The sequence below is a fragment of the Rhea pennata genome, chromosome 4, assembly GCF_028389875.1.
Source record: "Rhea pennata isolate bPtePen1 chromosome 4, bPtePen1.pri, whole genome shotgun sequence".
Taxonomy (NCBI): Eukaryota; Metazoa; Chordata; class Aves; order Rheiformes; family Rheidae; genus Rhea; species Rhea pennata.
Genome location: NC_084666.1, coordinates 398,272 through 414,737, shown reverse-complemented (window position 1 = coordinate 414,737; position 16,466 = coordinate 398,272). Strand labels below are relative to the sequence as shown.

The window sequence follows — 16,466 nt, the reverse complement described above, 5'->3', positions numbered from 1 at the left end:
GGGACCGTTGCCTGCATCTGTTGGTGCTGGCACAGGGGAGCCTGCACCACAGCTCCCTGGGCTCGGCGTGTGCCGTGGGTCCCGCTGGGGGCTCTGCTCCCCGCCACGGCTGGCAGAGCCCCACTGCCTCCCGCAGGGAGATGGGCGATGCTCGCTCTGGGTCCCCACACACTCGTTGCACTGGTGCCCGGCGCTGATACGGCGCTGGGGCTGAGTCCCCGCGGGCTCGCTGCACTGGTGGTCGTGCCTCAGTCCCCTCCCCGCGGGTAGAACATCCCAACTGCTCCCCCCCAGCCGCTCCCAATGGAACGGTCCGCTCCCCCCCCCCCCCCGGCCCCGGAGGGGCTGCGCCAGGGGCGGGGCCAGGAGCACCCGGCGGGGCCTGGGTCGCTGGCGTCCATTGGCTGGCGGCCTGGTCAGTCAAAAGGACTGGAGGCGGCCGCCGCTGCTCGTTGGTTGGCCTTTCCGCCAGTCGTGCTCCCGACTCGTACCTTGGCCTCACATTGGCCAAAGGCTTCTAAGTGCCCGCCCCGGGGGCGGGTTCAAGCTCGGCACTGGCGGCCGCAGCTGCCAGTCCCGCGCTGTGGCGGAGCACGCGTTGCCTTTGGCCGAGGCCCCCGTCAGTTGTCCCCGCGGAGGCGGAGCTCTGCCTCCGATTGGCCGAGGCAGCCGCCAGTCCGCCCGGGAGGCGGGGTTCGGGCCCTTTGTCTCTGTTGTTGGGCGTGAGGTCCGGGCAGACAGCCGCTGATTGGCAGAGGCAGGGCGGCGGCGGCGGCGCTGGTTGGCGGGCGGCGGCTCGGCGGGCGCCGATTGGCCGGAGGCGGCGGCGGGGGGCGGGAGCGGTGGCCCGGGAGTGATGGCGGCGGCGGAGGCTGCGGCCCGGGCGGCGGCGACGGGCCGGGCGGCCGGGATGGGGGCGGCGGCGGCGGCGGCGGCGGCGGGGGAGCGGCTGCTGCTGCGGGCGGCGCGGGCCGGGGCGGCGGCGCGGGCGGCGGCGGCGCGGGGCCGCAGCGGGCTGTAGGCGGCGCCATGGAGCGGCCCGGGAGCGGCGGCGCCGAGGGGGCCTGGGCCGCGCTGCTGGGCCGGCAGCACCAGCAGGTACCGCCGCCTGTCGCGACAGCGCTGCCGCGCGAGCCGTGTCGCGATACCCGCCGCCTTGCCGCCGCCCCCGGGGGCTGGCTGTCATCTGAGCGCCGGGGCCGCGGCGGCGCGGGGGGGGAGGGGCCCCTGTCGCGATAGCCCCGCGGCCTGTCGCGACACCCGCGGCGGTGCGTGGCCGGGGGGCGGTTCGCGGGTCGGGGCCGGCAGCTGTCGGGGTGGCCGGGGCCGGTGCAGCGCACCCGGGGAGCGCCATCTGTCGCGACAGAGAGCAGAGTGGCGTGGGGGGCCGCGTCCCCCGGTGGCATGCCGCGCCCCGGGCCGCCCCGGGGGGGCAGGGCCGCGTCCCGCAGGGCTCCTGGAACCGGGCCGTGGCCCAGCGGCTGCTCTGGGGGGGGGCCGGGATGAGGGTTGCCCCGGGACGGAGCCAGCATGGGGCTGGGGACGGGGCTGGAGCTGGGACGAGGATGGAGCTGGGATGGGGCCGGAGCTGGGACAGGGAAAGGGCCGGAGCCGGGATGGGGCTGGGGCCGGAGCTGGGATAGGGAAGAGGCTGGAGCCGGGAAGGGGCTGGAGCCGGGATGGGGCTGGGGCTGGAGCTGGGACAGGGAAGGGGCTGGAGCCAGGCTGGGGCTGGAGCCGGGACAGGGAAGGGGCTGGAGCCGGGACGGGGCTGGGGCTGGAGCCGGGACGGGGAAGGGGCTGGAGCCGGGCTGGGGCTGGGGCCGGAGCTGGGATAGGGAAGGGGCTGGAGCCGGGCTGGGGCTGGAGCTGGGACAGGGAAGGGGCTGGCGCCAGGATGGGGCTGGGGCTGGAGCTGGGATAGGGAAGGGGCTGGCGCCAGGATGGGGCTGGAGCCAGGGTGGGGCTGGGGCTGGAGCCAGGATAGGGAAGGGGATGGGGCCGGAGCCAGGGTGGGGCTGGGGCTGGAGCCGGGATAGGGAAGGGGCTGGAGCCGGGCGTCACGGGAAGGCCTTGTCTCCTGCAGGCTCGGGAGTACTGCCCGGGGGTGAACAACCAGCCCTACGTGTGCGAGACAGGGCACTGCTGTGGAGAGACCGGATGCTGCACCTATTACTACGAGCTCTGGTGTGAGTGTGGGCCGGGGGCTGCACGGCGCTGGAGGTGGAGACGGGGTGCCTGTGCCCGGGGCCTGCATGAGGGGAGGGTCACCCCTGTCTCCTCCCCACAGGGTTCTGGCTCCTCTGGACCATCCTCATCCTCTTCAGCTGCTGCTGTGCCTACCGGCACCGCCGGGCCAAACTGCGCCTGCAGCAGCAGCAGCGGCAGCGGGAGATCAACCTCATCGCCTACCACGGTGCCTGCAACTACCCCACCTCCATGATGGACCTCAGTGAGTGGTGGTGGGGCCCCTGGTGCCGCACGCGCCCCTGCCCTGGCTCCTGCTCTCTCCTCAGGCGCTTGGCTCTCCCCCAGAGCCTTGCTCAGCCTCGTCAGCTGGGTCTTGAGGGGGGGGCTGGATGGCTCCAGGGTCGTAAAGCAGGTGCGGGGGCTGTGGTGCTTGGTGAACGGCCTGGCTGCGGGCAGCCGTGCCACGGTGCGGGCTGTGTGGGGCAACGCGGCACAGCGGGAGGGCAGGCCGCCCCACTGTGGGGCGGGGGTCGGCGCCATCCTCACCTGTACCCCTGCTCCGCAGGGATGCTGGCTTCCTTTAAGCTGCCTGCCTACGAGGAGGTGGCCCACCGGCCCAGCACCCCGCCGCCGCCCTACAGCGCCATCCTGGCCCAGCTGAGCGGGCCGCGCAGCCGCCTGGGCTCCAGCACGCTCACCCTCTCGCCCAGCTCCGAAAACTACACTAGCTGCTCGTGCGAGTCGAGCTGCGTGACGTCCCCCAGCAGCACGTCGCTGTCAGTGCAGGTGACGGACGAGACGGAGCGCAGCCGGGCCAGCACGCCCAGCGAGGAGGGCGGCACCAGCAGCACCGGCACCTGCGGCAGCTGGGAGCTGCCTGAGGAGCCGCCCGCCCGCGAGGCCCCGCACAAGCACGCCCTCTTCTCCTCTAACGTGGACTTCTTCGAGGCCGACTGCCACCACTGCTCCGACATCGAGGAAGGGGAGGAGGAGGAGGAGGAGGAGGAGGAGGGCGGCACGGCCCAGGGCGAAGGCGGCGAGCACTTCCGGCACCGGCGCCTCACCGGCGACTCCGGCATTGAGGTGGGGCGCTGCCAGGAGGAGGAGGGCGGGGAGGAGAGCGAGGGCGAGGGCGCCCACCTGCTCAGCAAGGCCGGCCCCGCACCGCCGCCGCCGCCGCCCGAGCGCAAGAGCCTCTGTGGGCTCCCGAGTGAGGCGGGCAGCGAGGAGCCGGGCTCGCCCCCGCTGCCCGTCTGAGCAGGGCGCCCGCCGCCGCCCCCGCCCCGCGCGGGCCCTGCCCTGCCCTCCCCGCTGCCTGCTCGCTTGCCTGGCCCTGCTGCCCCCGTGCTTGCTGCCCTGCTCCACCCCGGCAAAGGGACCGGGGGCAGCGGCCGCCGCCACGGGCCCCACCACCCCCCGCCCTGGCCGTGCGGCAGAGCCCGGCCCCACTCGTTCCGCCCCACCCCTGCCTTGGAGCAGCGAGGCCGGGGGCACCGTGGTGCCCGAAGCCGCCCCTGCTCAGAGGGCTCAGTGGGTGCACGGCGGAGAGGGCTGGGGCCGCCCGCCCCGCTCCCCGGGCCTGGCCGCCTGCAGGGAGGGAGCGGGGCTCCCCGTGGAGCCGTGCCATGCCATGCCGTGCCACGCCGTGCCCTGCCTCGCCGAGGGCCCGGCGCTGCTCGGCGCCTGCGCGAACGTCCCCGTTACCAGCAGGGAGGCTCTGGCAACGTGGGGCGCCTGCCCCTTGCCGCGCTGCGCGCTCCCCACGGCCTCTGTGGGGCCCTACCCCGGGCCATGCCGCGGGGCTCGGCAGACCCCTCTCTGGGGTGCGGACTCTGTCGCCTCGGAGCCCCCCGGGAAGGGCTGCCCTCCCGGACTGACTCGTCCAGGCGATGTGTGTGTTCCTCGCTGCGCTCTGTAATGTTTGGTACGTCGTGTAGCGCGGCCGGGCCGGCGCCTGCCGGGCCTCCCACGCCCCGCGGAGCCCCCGGGACAGCGCTTCAGCAGCGGTGGCGTTTCGGCGTGCTCCCAGCTGGTGCCCCCTCCCCTCTGAACTGCTTCCAGGAGCTGCCTGGGCGGGAGCGGCAGCCCAGAGCCCCCAGGCCTTCCTCGGAGGGGGCTCGCGTGTCCCTCGGTGGGCGCTGCCTTCCTGGAAGCCGACTCCTTCCGTCCTGCGCTGGTGGCTGGCACGTGGCCCCCCACTGCCAGCGCACCCACTCCAGGGCCCTGTGGCCTGGCTCCGCTGCCTTTGGGCCGGGGAGATGGTCTCTGCCTCAGCCTGCAGGTCTGTGCTCTGGGTGACAGTAATTCAAGTAGCGTTCTCTCATCATTAAAGAGATGTGGAATTACGGTCCCGCTGCGCTCGTCTCTGGGGCTGCGGGGGCCGGCGCGGCGGGTCGGCAGGCGGTGCCCTGCCCTGCCCTGCCCTGCGATAGGGCTGCCTGCCGGGAGCTCCGGGGAGCCCGGGCTGAGCCGGCCGCGGGGAGGCTCCCTGGGACCGGCGCAGGGCCCCTCGCCCTCCTTGGAGACGGGGGCAGGAAGGCCCTGCCGTGAGGGGCTCCCGGAGCACGGCTGGGGGCTCGCCCCACCCGAAGGTGGCGGGTCGGAAGGGGACAGCCAGGGCTCTCCGGGGCTGCGGGACAGACGGCCTCGCTCCCTGCGGAGTGGCCCACGCGGGAGCCTCCGCCTTGCTGCCATCAGACGGGACGCCAGCTCTGGGGTTTGCAAGCATCTGCAGCAGCCCTCCTCCTCCTCCTCTGCCCCGGACACACGCAGCGACACAAGCTCAGAGCTCGATCTTTATTCCTTGTGTGTCGAGGAAGCAGGTTCCAGGCCGGGAGCGCCGCGGCTCCACCGCTAGTACTCCTCGGCCATCACCAGCACCACCAGGGCCGACCAGCCCGTGAAGGGGTAGCAGCCCTGGCCCTTGCCCGTGCTGTCGCTGTACTGCTCCCAGAGGTAGCCGCTCTCGGCGTACTGCCGGTACAGGTTGGCGACGAGGTTGGCGCGCAGCTCCCGGTAGAGCTGGGCTGCCTGCTCCCGGTAGGGGCCCTGGCGGCCGCTGTAGTGGTGCAGCGCCCGCACCGCCAGGTAGTTGATGTTGACCCAGACGGGGCCCCGCCAGTACGGCGGGTCGTGCTCCGTGTTGCGCTTCATGTAGAGCGGGCTGGCGCGGGAGAGCGAGCGGAGGCCGTAGGGCGTCCAGAGGTGCCGCTCGCTGCGCAGGGCGGCCAGCACGCGGGGCAGGCGGGGCGAGTCGGGGCGCAGCAGCTGCAGCAGGAAGGGGAAGAGGCTCACGTAGCCCAGGGCCCCCACAAACTGCAGCTCGGGCGCCTTGCGGACCACGCGCACCAGCCGGGGCACCGGCGGCGCCTGCCCCGGCACCGCCCTCACTTTCTCCCGCTCCAGCCCCACCGCCTGGCTGTGGTTCCCGTAGTCGGCGAACATGCCCAGGTGCTCGGCCCAGTGGAGCCGGTCCAGCAGCTCGTTGTCGCTCAGCGCCCGCTGCATGTGCCGGTAGGGCTCCGCTGGCTCGTCCAGCCGCTCCGCCATGTCCCCCATGACGGCGGAGGCCAGCGCCATCCAGCAGCGGAGGTCGAGGTGCCGCTCGTCTGCGGAGGGGTGCGAGGCCCGGGGGTAGTCATCCAGCCCCGACGTCAGCGTCTTGGGGTTGAGGAAGAGCTCGGGGTCACGGTCCCGGCCGCGCCAGCGGAAGGTGTAGGGCAGCGGCCCGGCCTGCGTGGTGTTGTACCAGTCGTACCAGGTGCGCAGGCGGGGGAAGAGGCGCTGCAGGTAGGGCAGCGGGGCCGTCCCCAGCAGCTGCTGCAGCGCCAGGAACAGCGTCGGCGGGTTGGCGTTCTCGTTGTGCTGCAGGATGAACTCGGGCGGCACCTTGGCACGCGCCTCATCGTCCAGGATCTGCTCCCGCGGGATCCAGCCCTCCACGTTCATGAGGTCGAGCCAGTGCGCGATCACCTCGCGGCTCAGAGCGGGGTCCCAGCGCGCCACCAGCAGCTGGTGGAAGCCCTCGTCCCAGAGGAAGCCACGGGGGAAGAAGGAGCGGGAAGGCACGGCGGTGAAGAGGGAGCCCTCGGGGTAGGGCAGCGGCTGCTCGGTGTGCACCGACTGCACGATGGAGTGCCCGTGGAAGTAGCCCATCCCGCCCAGCATGTTGCTGAGGGCGGCCTGGGCAAAGCGCTGCTGGGCGGGGGCGAAGCCTTTGCGGCCCAGCGAGAAGGTCTCCTCGAAGCGCCGCTCGAAGGCGGCCACGTGCCCGGCCAGCTCCTCGGTCAGCGCGGGCCCCGCCAACGGGCCGGGCCGGCCCGTGACGCTGCCCGACTCGAACGTTACTTCCATGCGGCAGGGCAGCTGCAGCGTCACTTGGTGCAGCAGCAGGTGACTGTGCGGTGCCTGCTCCGCGCTCCCCGGCAGCCCCGGAACGTGTCCACAGCGAAGAAGTGCTGCCAGGGCCCGCCCGGCGGAGCGAAGACGAAGCGATTGCTCAAGCTGCTCTTCACCACGTCCGTGAGGCGGTGCAGCCCCGGGCTCACAGCCTGCAGGTAGTTGTAGCTGCAACCAAGGAGAGGAGACACTTTTGCCCAGAAGCTCCCAGCCACCAAGGCCCCAGTGGCTGGGGGAGATGCAGGCAGCCACCACCGCAACGTACCTGGCGTATTTGGGGGCTGTCCCAGTCTCTGCCGTGGGCTGCAGGAAGGAGATCTTGAAGTGACCCAGCTCTTCGGTCGTCCCTGTCACAGAAGCCAGCCGGGTTTTGTTCTCCACGTGCGGCTGCAGCGTTCCCTGCCCATCAGTGGCTACGTAGAAGAACAGGGAGATGAGGGAGCCCAGGTTGCCTGCGCCCTGCAGAGATGAAGGAAGTGTCTGGATCAAAGGATTTTTAGAGTTGCCCATGTTCCCCTACCAGAGACCAGGTCACAGCCCCACGAAACGCACTCGCAGGGCAGCAGGAAAGGGGCCATGGCAGCTGAAGCCACTTGGAAAAGGACCCCGCAGCCAGGCGTGCCCTTGGGCTGGCCGGCTGCCGAAGAAAGCCCAGGGCCAGGTGCGCTCCCAGGGTCTCCAAGCCGGGCAGCCCGAAGGAAGCGGCTAGAGGCCAGGGCTGGGGGGACTGTCCCTGGGCGGGTAAGCGCAGCGCTGCGCTGGACGTGCTCTGGGTGCCCGCGCCCTGGCCCCGTGCACGCCCCCACCTCCGGCCGGGCCGTGACGCGCCAGCTCCAATCCCCGCCATGCTCCCCGCCCGGCCTCTTCACGAACTCGGTGCGCAGCAGCAGCCCGTGGTCGTGGATGTCCTGCACGCCGAAGCTCTCGCCGTCGTGCTGCAGCCAGCCGTAGCGGGACAGCCCGTCGCCCTGCTCACACGTGTGCCGCAGGCTCGCCTCTGCCTCCCGCTGCTGCATCCACATCAGCCCTAGGGAGGCGGGGCGCGGCGCTGAGCCCCGGCCCTGCCCGCACCCGGCACCAACCCCGGCCAGGGGAGACCCGGCCAAAGCGACCCGGTCCCACCCCGGCCCCACACGGGCTCGCGGTCTGCCCCAGGCCCAGCGGCGCCCAGCCCTGCCCGCCTGTCGGCCCCCTCCCGGCCCCCACCGGTGACGAGGGCGCGGGGGCTGCGGGTCTTCATGCCGAAGTAGACGTGCGGGCGGTAGGAGCCCCAGAAGCGGCGGGGGGCGGCGGCGGCGCCGGGGGGCAGCGCGGGCGGCGCGGGGTGCGGGGTGACCAGGCGGGCGGCGGCGCGGGCCCGGCCCCAGCGCGCCAGCGCCACGGCCGCGCCGCCCAGCGCCAGCGCCGCCGCCAGCGCCAGCAGCGCCCAGCCGCGCCCCGGCAGCCCGCGCCGCTCGCGGCCCCGCTCCCGGTCGCGGTCGCGCTCCCGCCGCGGCGGCGGCGACCCCCGCGCCCGCCCCCGCCCGCGCGCGCCCTCGGCGCCGCGCCGCCGCCGCTCCGCCGCCATCCGCGCCGCGCGCGTCACCGCCGCGTCACCGCCCGCGTCACCGCCCGCGTCACCGCCCGCGTCACCGCCCGCGCCGCGGGGGCTGCCGGGAGCGGCGGCGCGCGCATCCTCCCTGCCACGCGGCGGCGGCGGCGCCCCCTGGCGGCGGGGGGAGGGGGCACGGGGGGGGCACCCCGGGATGGGGGGCACGGGGGGACACGGGGGGACACGGGGGGGCACGGGAACCCATCCCGGGACGGGGGACACGGGGGGGCACCCCGGGATGGGGGGCATGGGGGCCACCCCAGGATGGGGGACACAGGGGGACACGGGGGACACCCCGGGATGGGGGACACGGGGGGACACGGGAACCCATCCCGGGACGGGGGACATGGGGGGACACCCCAGGATGGGGGACCCGGGGGGGCACGGGGGGTCACCCTGGGATGGGGGGCACGGGGGGACATGGGGGCCCATCCCGGGACGGGGGACACGGGGGGACATGGGGGACACCCCGGGACAGGGGACACGGGGGGACACGGGGGCCCATCCCGGGACGGGGGACACGGGGGGACACCCCAGGACGGGGGACACAGGGGGACACGGGAACCCATCCCAGGATGGGGGACACGGGGACACGGGGGCCACCCCGGGACAGGGGACACGGGGGCACACGGGAACCCATCCCAGGGTAGGGGACACGGGGGGACACGGGACGCCCTGGGCTGCACCCTAGCAGAGGGGACAGGGACCCCCCCGGGGCCACACGCCCCCCCTCTTCTCCCCCCATCCCTCATCCCCCCGCCCCACAGTGGCCGACGCAGCAGGTCCTGGGGGAGCCTCTTTATTGTGTGTGTCCGTCCGTCCGCCCGTCCGTCCAGCGGCCCCCTGCCTGAGGGCGCCGCGGGGGGAGGCCGCCGGGGTCCCCGCGCCGTCACTGCTTGATCTGGCCCCCGTCGCCCTCGCTCACAAAGCGCTTCCGGCCCCTGCGGAGGAGGAGGAGGAGGAGGAGGAGGAGGAGGAGGAGGAGGAGGAGGAGGAGGAGGAGGAGGAGGAGGAGGAGGAGGATGGGGGTGAGGAGGAAGGGGGGGGCCGGGGCCGCCCCCCGCGTACCTGGCGGGGCAGGCGTCCCGCAGCGCCCGGGTGATGACGCCGGCCTCGAAGCAGCGCTCCACGAGGCGCTCGAGGACGCCGTGCGCCTGCGGCACGTCCAGGCTGATGTCCCCCAGCTCCTCGTAGACCCGCTGGAAGCCCTGGGGGGGGGAACGGGGAACGGGGAACGGGAGGGGGGCGCCAACGTTGGCCCCACGCCGAGGGGCTCGGCCGCCGCGCCGTGCCCGCGCCCGCCGCCCTGCTCACCCGGTTCATCTGGTCCAGCGTCACCAGCCCCGTCTCCCACAGCACCTTCAGCAGCGTCACCATCATGGCGACGGGCGCCTCGCCGGAGCCCTCCAGCACCATGAGCAGGGCCTGCGGCGGCGGCGGGCGTCAGCCGGCGGCGGCGGGGGTCGGCGAGCCGCGGCCCCGCGCCCCGCGCCCCCGCCTCACCTCGTACACCAGCTCGTGGTGGAAGTGGGGCACCTCCAGCGCCCGCAGGCACCGCTCGGCCTCCGCCACCTCCCCGGACAGCAGGTACTCGCGCAGCAGCAGGTTCATCTGCGGGGACAGCGCCGGGCGCGGGGACGCCGGCGGGCACAGCGCGGGATGGCGCGGGATGGCGCGGCAGGGACACGGCGTGGGATGGCATGGGAAGAGCGCCGCGGGGACAGCGCGGGGACACGGCGCGGGATGGCACAGGGACACGGCGCGGGATGGCATGGGAAGAGCGCCGCGGGGACAGCGCGGGGACACGGCGCGGGATGCCACAGGGACACGGCGCGGGATGGCATGGGAAGAGCGCCGCAGGGACAGCGCGGGGACACGGCGCGGGATGCCACAGGGACACGGCGCGGGATGGCATGGGAAGAGCGCCGCAGGGACAGCGCGGGGACACGGCGCGGGATGGCATGGGAAGAGCGCCGCAGGGACAGCGCGGGGACACGGCGCGGGATGCCACAGGGACACGGCGCGGGATGGCATGGGAAGAGCGCCGCAGGGACAGCGCGGGGACACGGCGCGGGATGGCATGGGAAGAGCGCCGCGGGGACAGCACGGGGACACGGTGTGGGATGGCACAGGGACACGGCGCGGGATGGCATGGGAAGAGCGCCGCAGGGACAGCGCGGGGACACGGCGCGGGATGCCACAGGGACACGGCGCGGGATGGCATGGGAAGAGCGCCGCGGGGACAGCGCGGGGACACGGCGCGGGATGGCACAGGGACACGGCGCGGGATGGCATGGGAAGAGCGCCGCGGGGACAGCGCGGGGACACGGCGCGGGATGCCACAGGGACACGGCGCGGGATGGCATGGGAAGAGCGCCGCAGGGACAGCGCGGGGACACGGCGCGGGATGGCATGGGAAGAGCGCCGCGGGGACAGCACGGGGACACGGTGTGGGATGGCACAGGGACACGGCGCGGGATGGCATGGGAAGAGCGCCGCGGGGACAGCACGGGGACACGGTGTGGGATGGCACAGGGACACGGCGTGGGATGGCATGGGAAGAGTGCCGCGGGGACAGCGCGGGGACACGGTGTGGGATGGCACAGGGACACGGCGCTGGATGGCACGGTGGGGCGCCGTGGGGACGGTGCGGGGACATGGCGCGGGATGGCAGAGCTGGGGCACATGGGGATGGCACAGGGACACGGCGCAGGATAGCACAGGTGGGGCATGTGGGGACAGTGTAAGGCCATGGCACAAGCAAAGCACAGGATGGCGTCAAGGGGGTGCCGTGGGGATGGTGCGGGGATGGCACAGCCAGGGCACTGCAGGGATGGCACAGGGACACGGCACAGGATGGCACAGCTGGTGCATGCGGGGAAAGCGCAGGGACACGGCATGGGCACAGCGCAGGATGGCATGGCCGGGGCACCGCGGGGAGAGCACGGGGACATGACGTGAGATGGCACGGCAAGGGCACCGTGGCCATGGCACGGGGACACAGCACAGGCACAGCGCGGGACGGTGTGGCAGGAGCGCGGCGGGGACGGCGTGGGGACACGGCACGGGGACACAGCACAGGCACAGCGCGGGACGGCGTGGCAGGAGCGCCGCAGGGACGGCGTGGGGACACGGCACGGGGACACGGCACAGGCACAGCACGGGACAGTGTGGCAGGAGCGCGGCGGGGACGGCGTGGGGACATGGCACGGGGACACAGCACAGGCACAGCGCGGGACGGCGTGGCAGGAGCGCCACAGGGACGGCGTGGGGACACGGCACGGGGACACGGCACAGGCACAGCACGGGACGGCGTGGCAGGAGCGCCGCGGGGATGCGGCACGGGGACACAGCACACGCACAGCGTGGGATGACGTGGCAGGAGTGCCGTGGGGATGGTGTGGGGACACGGCATGGGGACACGGCACGGGCACAGCGCAGGATGGCATGGCCGGGGCACCGCGGGGAGAGCACGGGGACATGACGTGAGATGGCACGGCAAGGGCACCGTGGCCATGGCACGGGGACACAGCACAGGCACAGCGCGGGACAGCGTGGCAGGAGCGCGGCGGGAACGGCGTGGGGACACGGCACGGGGACACAGCACAGGCACAGCGCGGGACGGCGTGGCAGGAGCGCCGTGGGGATGGTGTGGGGACACGGCACGGGGACACGGCACGGGCACAGCGCGGGACGGCGTGGCAGGAGCGCCGCAGGGACGGCGTGGGGACACGGCACGGGGACACGGCACAGGCACAGCACGGGACGGCGTGGCAGGAGCGCTGCGGGGACGCGGCACGGGGACACAGCACACGCACAGCGTGGGATGGCGTGGCAGGAGCGCCGTGGGGACGGCGTGGGGACACGGCACGGGGACACAGCACGGGCACAGCACGGGATGGCGTGGCAGGAGCCCCGCGGGGACGGCATGGGGACGCGGCACGGGGACACAGCACACGCACAGCGCGGGACGGCGTGGCAGGAGCGCCGTGGGGATGGTGTGGGGACACGGCATGGGGACACGGCATGGGCACAGCGCGGGACGGCGTGGCAGGAGCGCCGCAGGGACGGCGTGGGGACACGGCATGGGGACACGGCACACGCACAGCGCAGGATGGCGTGGCAGGAGCGCCACGGGGACGGCGTGGGGACACGGCATGGGGACACGGCACACGCACAGCGCGGGACGGCGTGGCAGGAGCGCCGTGGGGACGGTGTGGGGACACGGCATGGGGACACGGCACACGCACAGCGCGGGACGGCGTGGCAGGAGCGCCGCGGGGATGGTGTGGGGACACGGCCCGGGGACACGGCACACGCACAGCGCGGGACGGCGTGGCAGGAGCGCCGCGGGGACGGCGTGGGGACACGGCCCGGGGACACGGCACACGCACAGCGCGGGACGGCGTGGCAGGAGCGCCGCGGGGACGGTGTGGGGACACGGCACGGGGACACGGCACACGCACAGCGCGGGACGGCGTGGCAGGAGCGCCGCGGGGACGGCGTGGGGACACAGCATGGGGACACGGCACACGCACAGCGCGGGACGGCGTGGCAGGAGCGCCGTGGGGATGGTGCGGGGACACTAGTGGGCACAGCGCAGGATGGCGTGGCTGGAGCGCCGCGGGGACAGCCGGGGGACGGGGTGCGGGACAGCGCAGGGACGTGTCCCGGGACCCAGGCACTGACCTCCTTGACGAGGTGCTTGACGGGGCGCTGGCCGCCCCCCACGCCCCACACGTTGTCCAGCCGGTTGACGTCGCGCTTGATGCGGAGCAGCACGGCGGCGCGGTCCAGGGCGGCCCTGCGGGCGGGCGGGCGGGTGAGCGAGGGCAGCGCGCCAGCGGGCTGCACGGCCCGGCCCGGCCCGGCACGGCCCGGCCCAGGGCAGCGCGGCGTGGCGCGGCGGCGCTCACCTGGCGTGCTCGCAGTCCACCCGGCCCTTGTAGCGCTCCAGGAAGTCGAGGGGCAGCGCGTGGTCGGCCACCGCCCGCGCAATGAACTGTCCCAGCATCTGGGCAGAGGTGGGGTCAGCTCCCGGCCCTGCACGTCCCCACGTCCCCCCCGCGCCCCACGGCGTCCCGTCCTCGGCGCGGTCCCCCCGCAGCGTCCCGGCTCGGCACGGCCGCGTCCCCCAGCGCGTGCCCCCGTGCCCCCCGCCTGCGCGCACCTGCGGAGCCTCGGGGGTGTCGAGGATGAGGTCGGGCAGGTCCCGCAGCATCTTGTCGAAGGCCCAGGCGATGTCCTCAGGGGTCACCACGCGGCCCACCAGGTCGGAGAGCAGGCGGGACGTCAGCTCCCGGTGGCTGGCCTTGCCCTCCAGCGCCAGGGCCACCGCCAGCGAGGGCACCGCGTGCTTCCGGCTGCCCAGGTTCAGCCCCCGCAGCAGCTCCTGCGCCCGCGAGGCGTCACCCGCCCAGCACGGCACCCCGCCATCCCCCGGGGCCCTGTCCCCTCCCTGACGGTCCCCATCCCCTCCCCAAGGGTCTCTGTTCCCCAGCGTCCCCCTCCCCGAAGGTTCCTGGCCCCCCCATGATCTCCCTCTCCTCCCCGAAGGTCCCCATCCCACCCACAGGGTCTCCATCTCCCAGGGTCCCCATCCCCTCCCCAAGGCTCCCTGTCCACCAGGGTCCCCATCCCTGAGGGTCCTTCATGCCCAAGGGACTCCTGTCACCTCCCCGAGGGGTCTGGCCCCCCAGGCACTCTCCCTGTCCCCAAGGGACCCCCTCCTTGTGGGTCCCCATCCCTGAGGGACCTTGTTCATTCCTAGAGAAACCCTTACCCCTTCCCCAAGCATCCTTGTTCCAAGAGCTTTATGTCTCTCAGGGACCCCCATCCGCCCCCCCAAGGCCTGTGCCCCCGCATAAGCATCCGCATCCCCAAGGGACCCCCCCATCCCTAAGGAACACCCATGTCCTGCCCAAGGGATCAATGTCACTGAGGAACCCCCATCCCCTCCCCAAGGGATCCCCATCGCTGAGGGACCCCCATCTCCTCCCCAAGGGACCATGCCCGGTCCTGGGGCCCCGGCTCACCATGACTTCGCTGGTGTCCCCGTGCTCGAAGTACTCCAGCACCATGGGCTGCACGTTCTTCTCCAGCTCGCCCTCCTCCAGCTCGGGCACCACGGTGGCGTAGACCGTGTCCCCCTGCGGGCAGGGGACGCGGCAGCCCGCGGGGTCGGGCCAGGCGGCCGGCGGGCCGGCGCGGGGGGCTGCGCGAGGGGATGCGGGGGCCCTACCTGCGCCGCCTCGTCATAGTTGGGGTCGCGGGCGTCGGGCTCCTGGTAGCCGTAGACCACGCCGGGGGCACCCCACACGCCCTTGCCCCCCGCGCCACCTGCGCCCGCAGGCACAGGGTGAGCGCGGTGCGCTGGCACCCCTCAGCCGGCACCGCTGGGGTGGGGGCCAGCTCGCGGGACCCCTGCCCCATGGCAGCACGCGAGAGGGGTCCCAGCCCCCGCGGCATGCGGCCAGCCTGTGCGGACTGTGGTGGGGCGGCGTACCCCTACAGGGAGGGGAGGCGGCAGGCCCCAGCCCCACAGGCAGCAATGGGGCCGTGCAGGGGTCCCACCCCATGGCGACACAGGAGGGGTCCCAGCCGCACAGGGCAGTGATGGGGCCGTGCAGGGGTCCCACCCCACGGGCACGCAGGAGGGGTCCCAGCCCCATGGGCAGCAATGGGGCCGTGCAGGGGTCCCACCCCACGGCGACACAGGAGGGGTCCCAGCCGCACGGGGCAGTGATGGGGCCGTGCAGGGGTCCCACCCCACGGCGACACAGGAGGGGTCCCAGCCCCACGGGGCAGTGATGGGGCCGTGCAGGGGTCCCACCCCACGGGGACACAGGAGGGGTCCCAGCCCCACGGACAGCAATAGGGCCGTGCAGGCGTCCCACCCCACGGGCACGCAGGAGGGGTCCCAGCCCCACGGGCAGCAATGGGGCTGCGTGGGGGTCCCACCCCATGCAGATGCGGGAGGAGTCCCAGCCCCACACGCAACGATGGGGCCACGCAAGGGTCCCAGACCACGGGGAGCCCCACGGCGCAGCCCGCCGCCCCTCACCTTTCTTGGGCAGCCCGCGGCCCTTGCCCGTGCGCGACCGGCGGTCGTGGGCTTTGCCCTTGGGGCTGCCGGGCTCGGCGCCGGGCTCGGCGCCCTCGCACAGCGACTCGCGGGCCGAGTCCCGCGACGAGGTGCGCCGCAGCCGCCGCTTCGCCTTCGCCTTCAGCCGCGCCTCGTGCAGCAGCTTCTCCTGGGGGGTCCGGGCGCCGGGCCCCCCGGCCCCCAGCAGCGCCTCGTCCCCGTCCTCCTCCTCCTCCTCCTCCACGCCCCCCGGGCACGGCCCCTGCAGCGGCACCGTCACCGGGACCCCCGCGACGGCGGCCCCCCCCCCGAGAGCCCCCCGGGTCCCCCCTCCACGGACCCCCCCACAGCCCCCCCAGGGACCCGCCGGGTCCCCACTCAGCCACAGCCGCCCCGCCGAGCTCCCCGCGGACCGCCCCGCGGCCGCCCCGTCGGGCCCGGCCCTCCCCGCCCCGCCGCCGCCCCCCGCGGCCCCGCCGTGCGCACGTGGCACCGCGGCCGGGGCCCGTCGCGGCGCCGCGGGCGCAGCCGGCAGCCAGCGCCGGGGGGGTCCGGGCCGGGGCAGGGCTCGGCCCGGTGCCAGCGCGGTACCGGGGGGCGGCCGGGGTCCGGGGCCGGTACTTGCCGTGGCGAAGGGGGCGCGGTCGGCGGCGCCCAGCTCGGCCGCGCTGGCGGCGGGGACGGCGGAGGCGGACATGCCGGCGGCGCCGCGAGCGGGACCGGGACGGGACCGGGACCGGGACGGGAGCGGGAAGGGGCGCGCGGCTCGGCCCGACCCCGCCCCGCCGCGCGGAGGAAGTGACCGGGCGGGCGGCGGCATCATGGGAGCCGTAGTCCCCCGGCCCGGGCAGCGGGCCCGGTACCGGCCCCGGCGGGCAGCGCCGCACCGCGGCCCCGACGTGCGGGTGCGCCTCGCGGCCGCGGCGCCGCCAAGAGCCCGCGGGAAGGCCGGGGGCGGCGAGGCGAGACCCGGCCGCTGCTGGCGGCTCCGACCGGCCGGGGGCCGCCCCGACGGGGCCGCCCCGGTGGGGCCGTGCCGACGGGGCCGCACAAGGGGGCTGTGCCCGCGGGGCCGCGCCGGTGGGGCCACACGGATGGGGATGCCCGGACGGGGCCGCGTCCGTCCCCGGTCACGTCGGGCCGCGGCGGGCAGACGTTCAGCCCCCGGGGGCCCCGTGGCAGTGGCAGCAAGAGGAGGCAGCG

General features: G+C 74.7%; 3 protein-coding genes across 4 annotated transcripts; 1 reads left to right on the top strand and 2 right to left on the bottom strand.

Moving 5' to 3' along the window:
- The first annotated feature begins 1,003 nt into the window (after positions 1-1,003).
- WBP1 (WW domain binding protein 1) lies at positions 1,004-4,536 on the top strand. The gene is made up of 4 exons (XM_062574827.1): positions 1,004-1,098; positions 2,087-2,189; positions 2,291-2,452; positions 2,756-4,536. Exons 1-4 carry the CDS (start codon positions 1,030-1,032, stop codon positions 3,445-3,447), a joined length of 1,026 nt encoding a protein of 341 aa, XP_062430811.1. The 5' UTR covers positions 1,004-1,029; the 3' UTR covers positions 3,448-4,536.
- Positions 4,537-4,972: 436 nt separating this feature from the next.
- MOGS (mannosyl-oligosaccharide glucosidase) lies at positions 4,973-7,931 on the bottom strand. Its single transcript, XM_062574824.1, is given in 5 exon segments — positions 4,973-6,617; positions 6,620-6,756; positions 6,854-7,047; positions 7,395-7,615; positions 7,795-7,931. Coding segments are annotated over 5 exon segments (2,160 nt in total). The 5' UTR covers positions 7,829-7,931; the 3' UTR covers positions 4,973-5,043.
- Positions 7,932-8,962: 1,031 nt separating this feature from the next.
- LOC134140016 (programmed cell death protein 4-like) lies at positions 8,963-16,043 on the bottom strand. Of its 2 annotated transcripts, XM_062574825.1 has the most exons (11): positions 15,889-16,043; positions 15,243-15,525; positions 14,421-14,518; positions 14,215-14,328; positions 13,350-13,571; positions 13,096-13,193; positions 12,869-12,983; positions 9,683-9,790; positions 9,494-9,604; positions 9,248-9,387; positions 8,963-9,120 (listed from the first exon to the last, which is right to left on the bottom strand). In XM_062574825.1, exons 1-11 carry the CDS (start codon positions 15,958-15,960, stop codon positions 9,069-9,071), a joined length of 1,413 nt encoding a protein of 470 aa, XP_062430809.1. In that variant the 5' UTR covers positions 15,961-16,043; the 3' UTR covers positions 8,963-9,068. The 2 variants fall into 2 exon arrangements, with proteins under 2 accessions (XP_062430809.1, XP_062430810.1); XM_062574826.1 differs by lacking the exon at positions 9,683-9,790.
- Between the last annotated feature and the right edge of the window lie 423 nt (positions 16,044-16,466).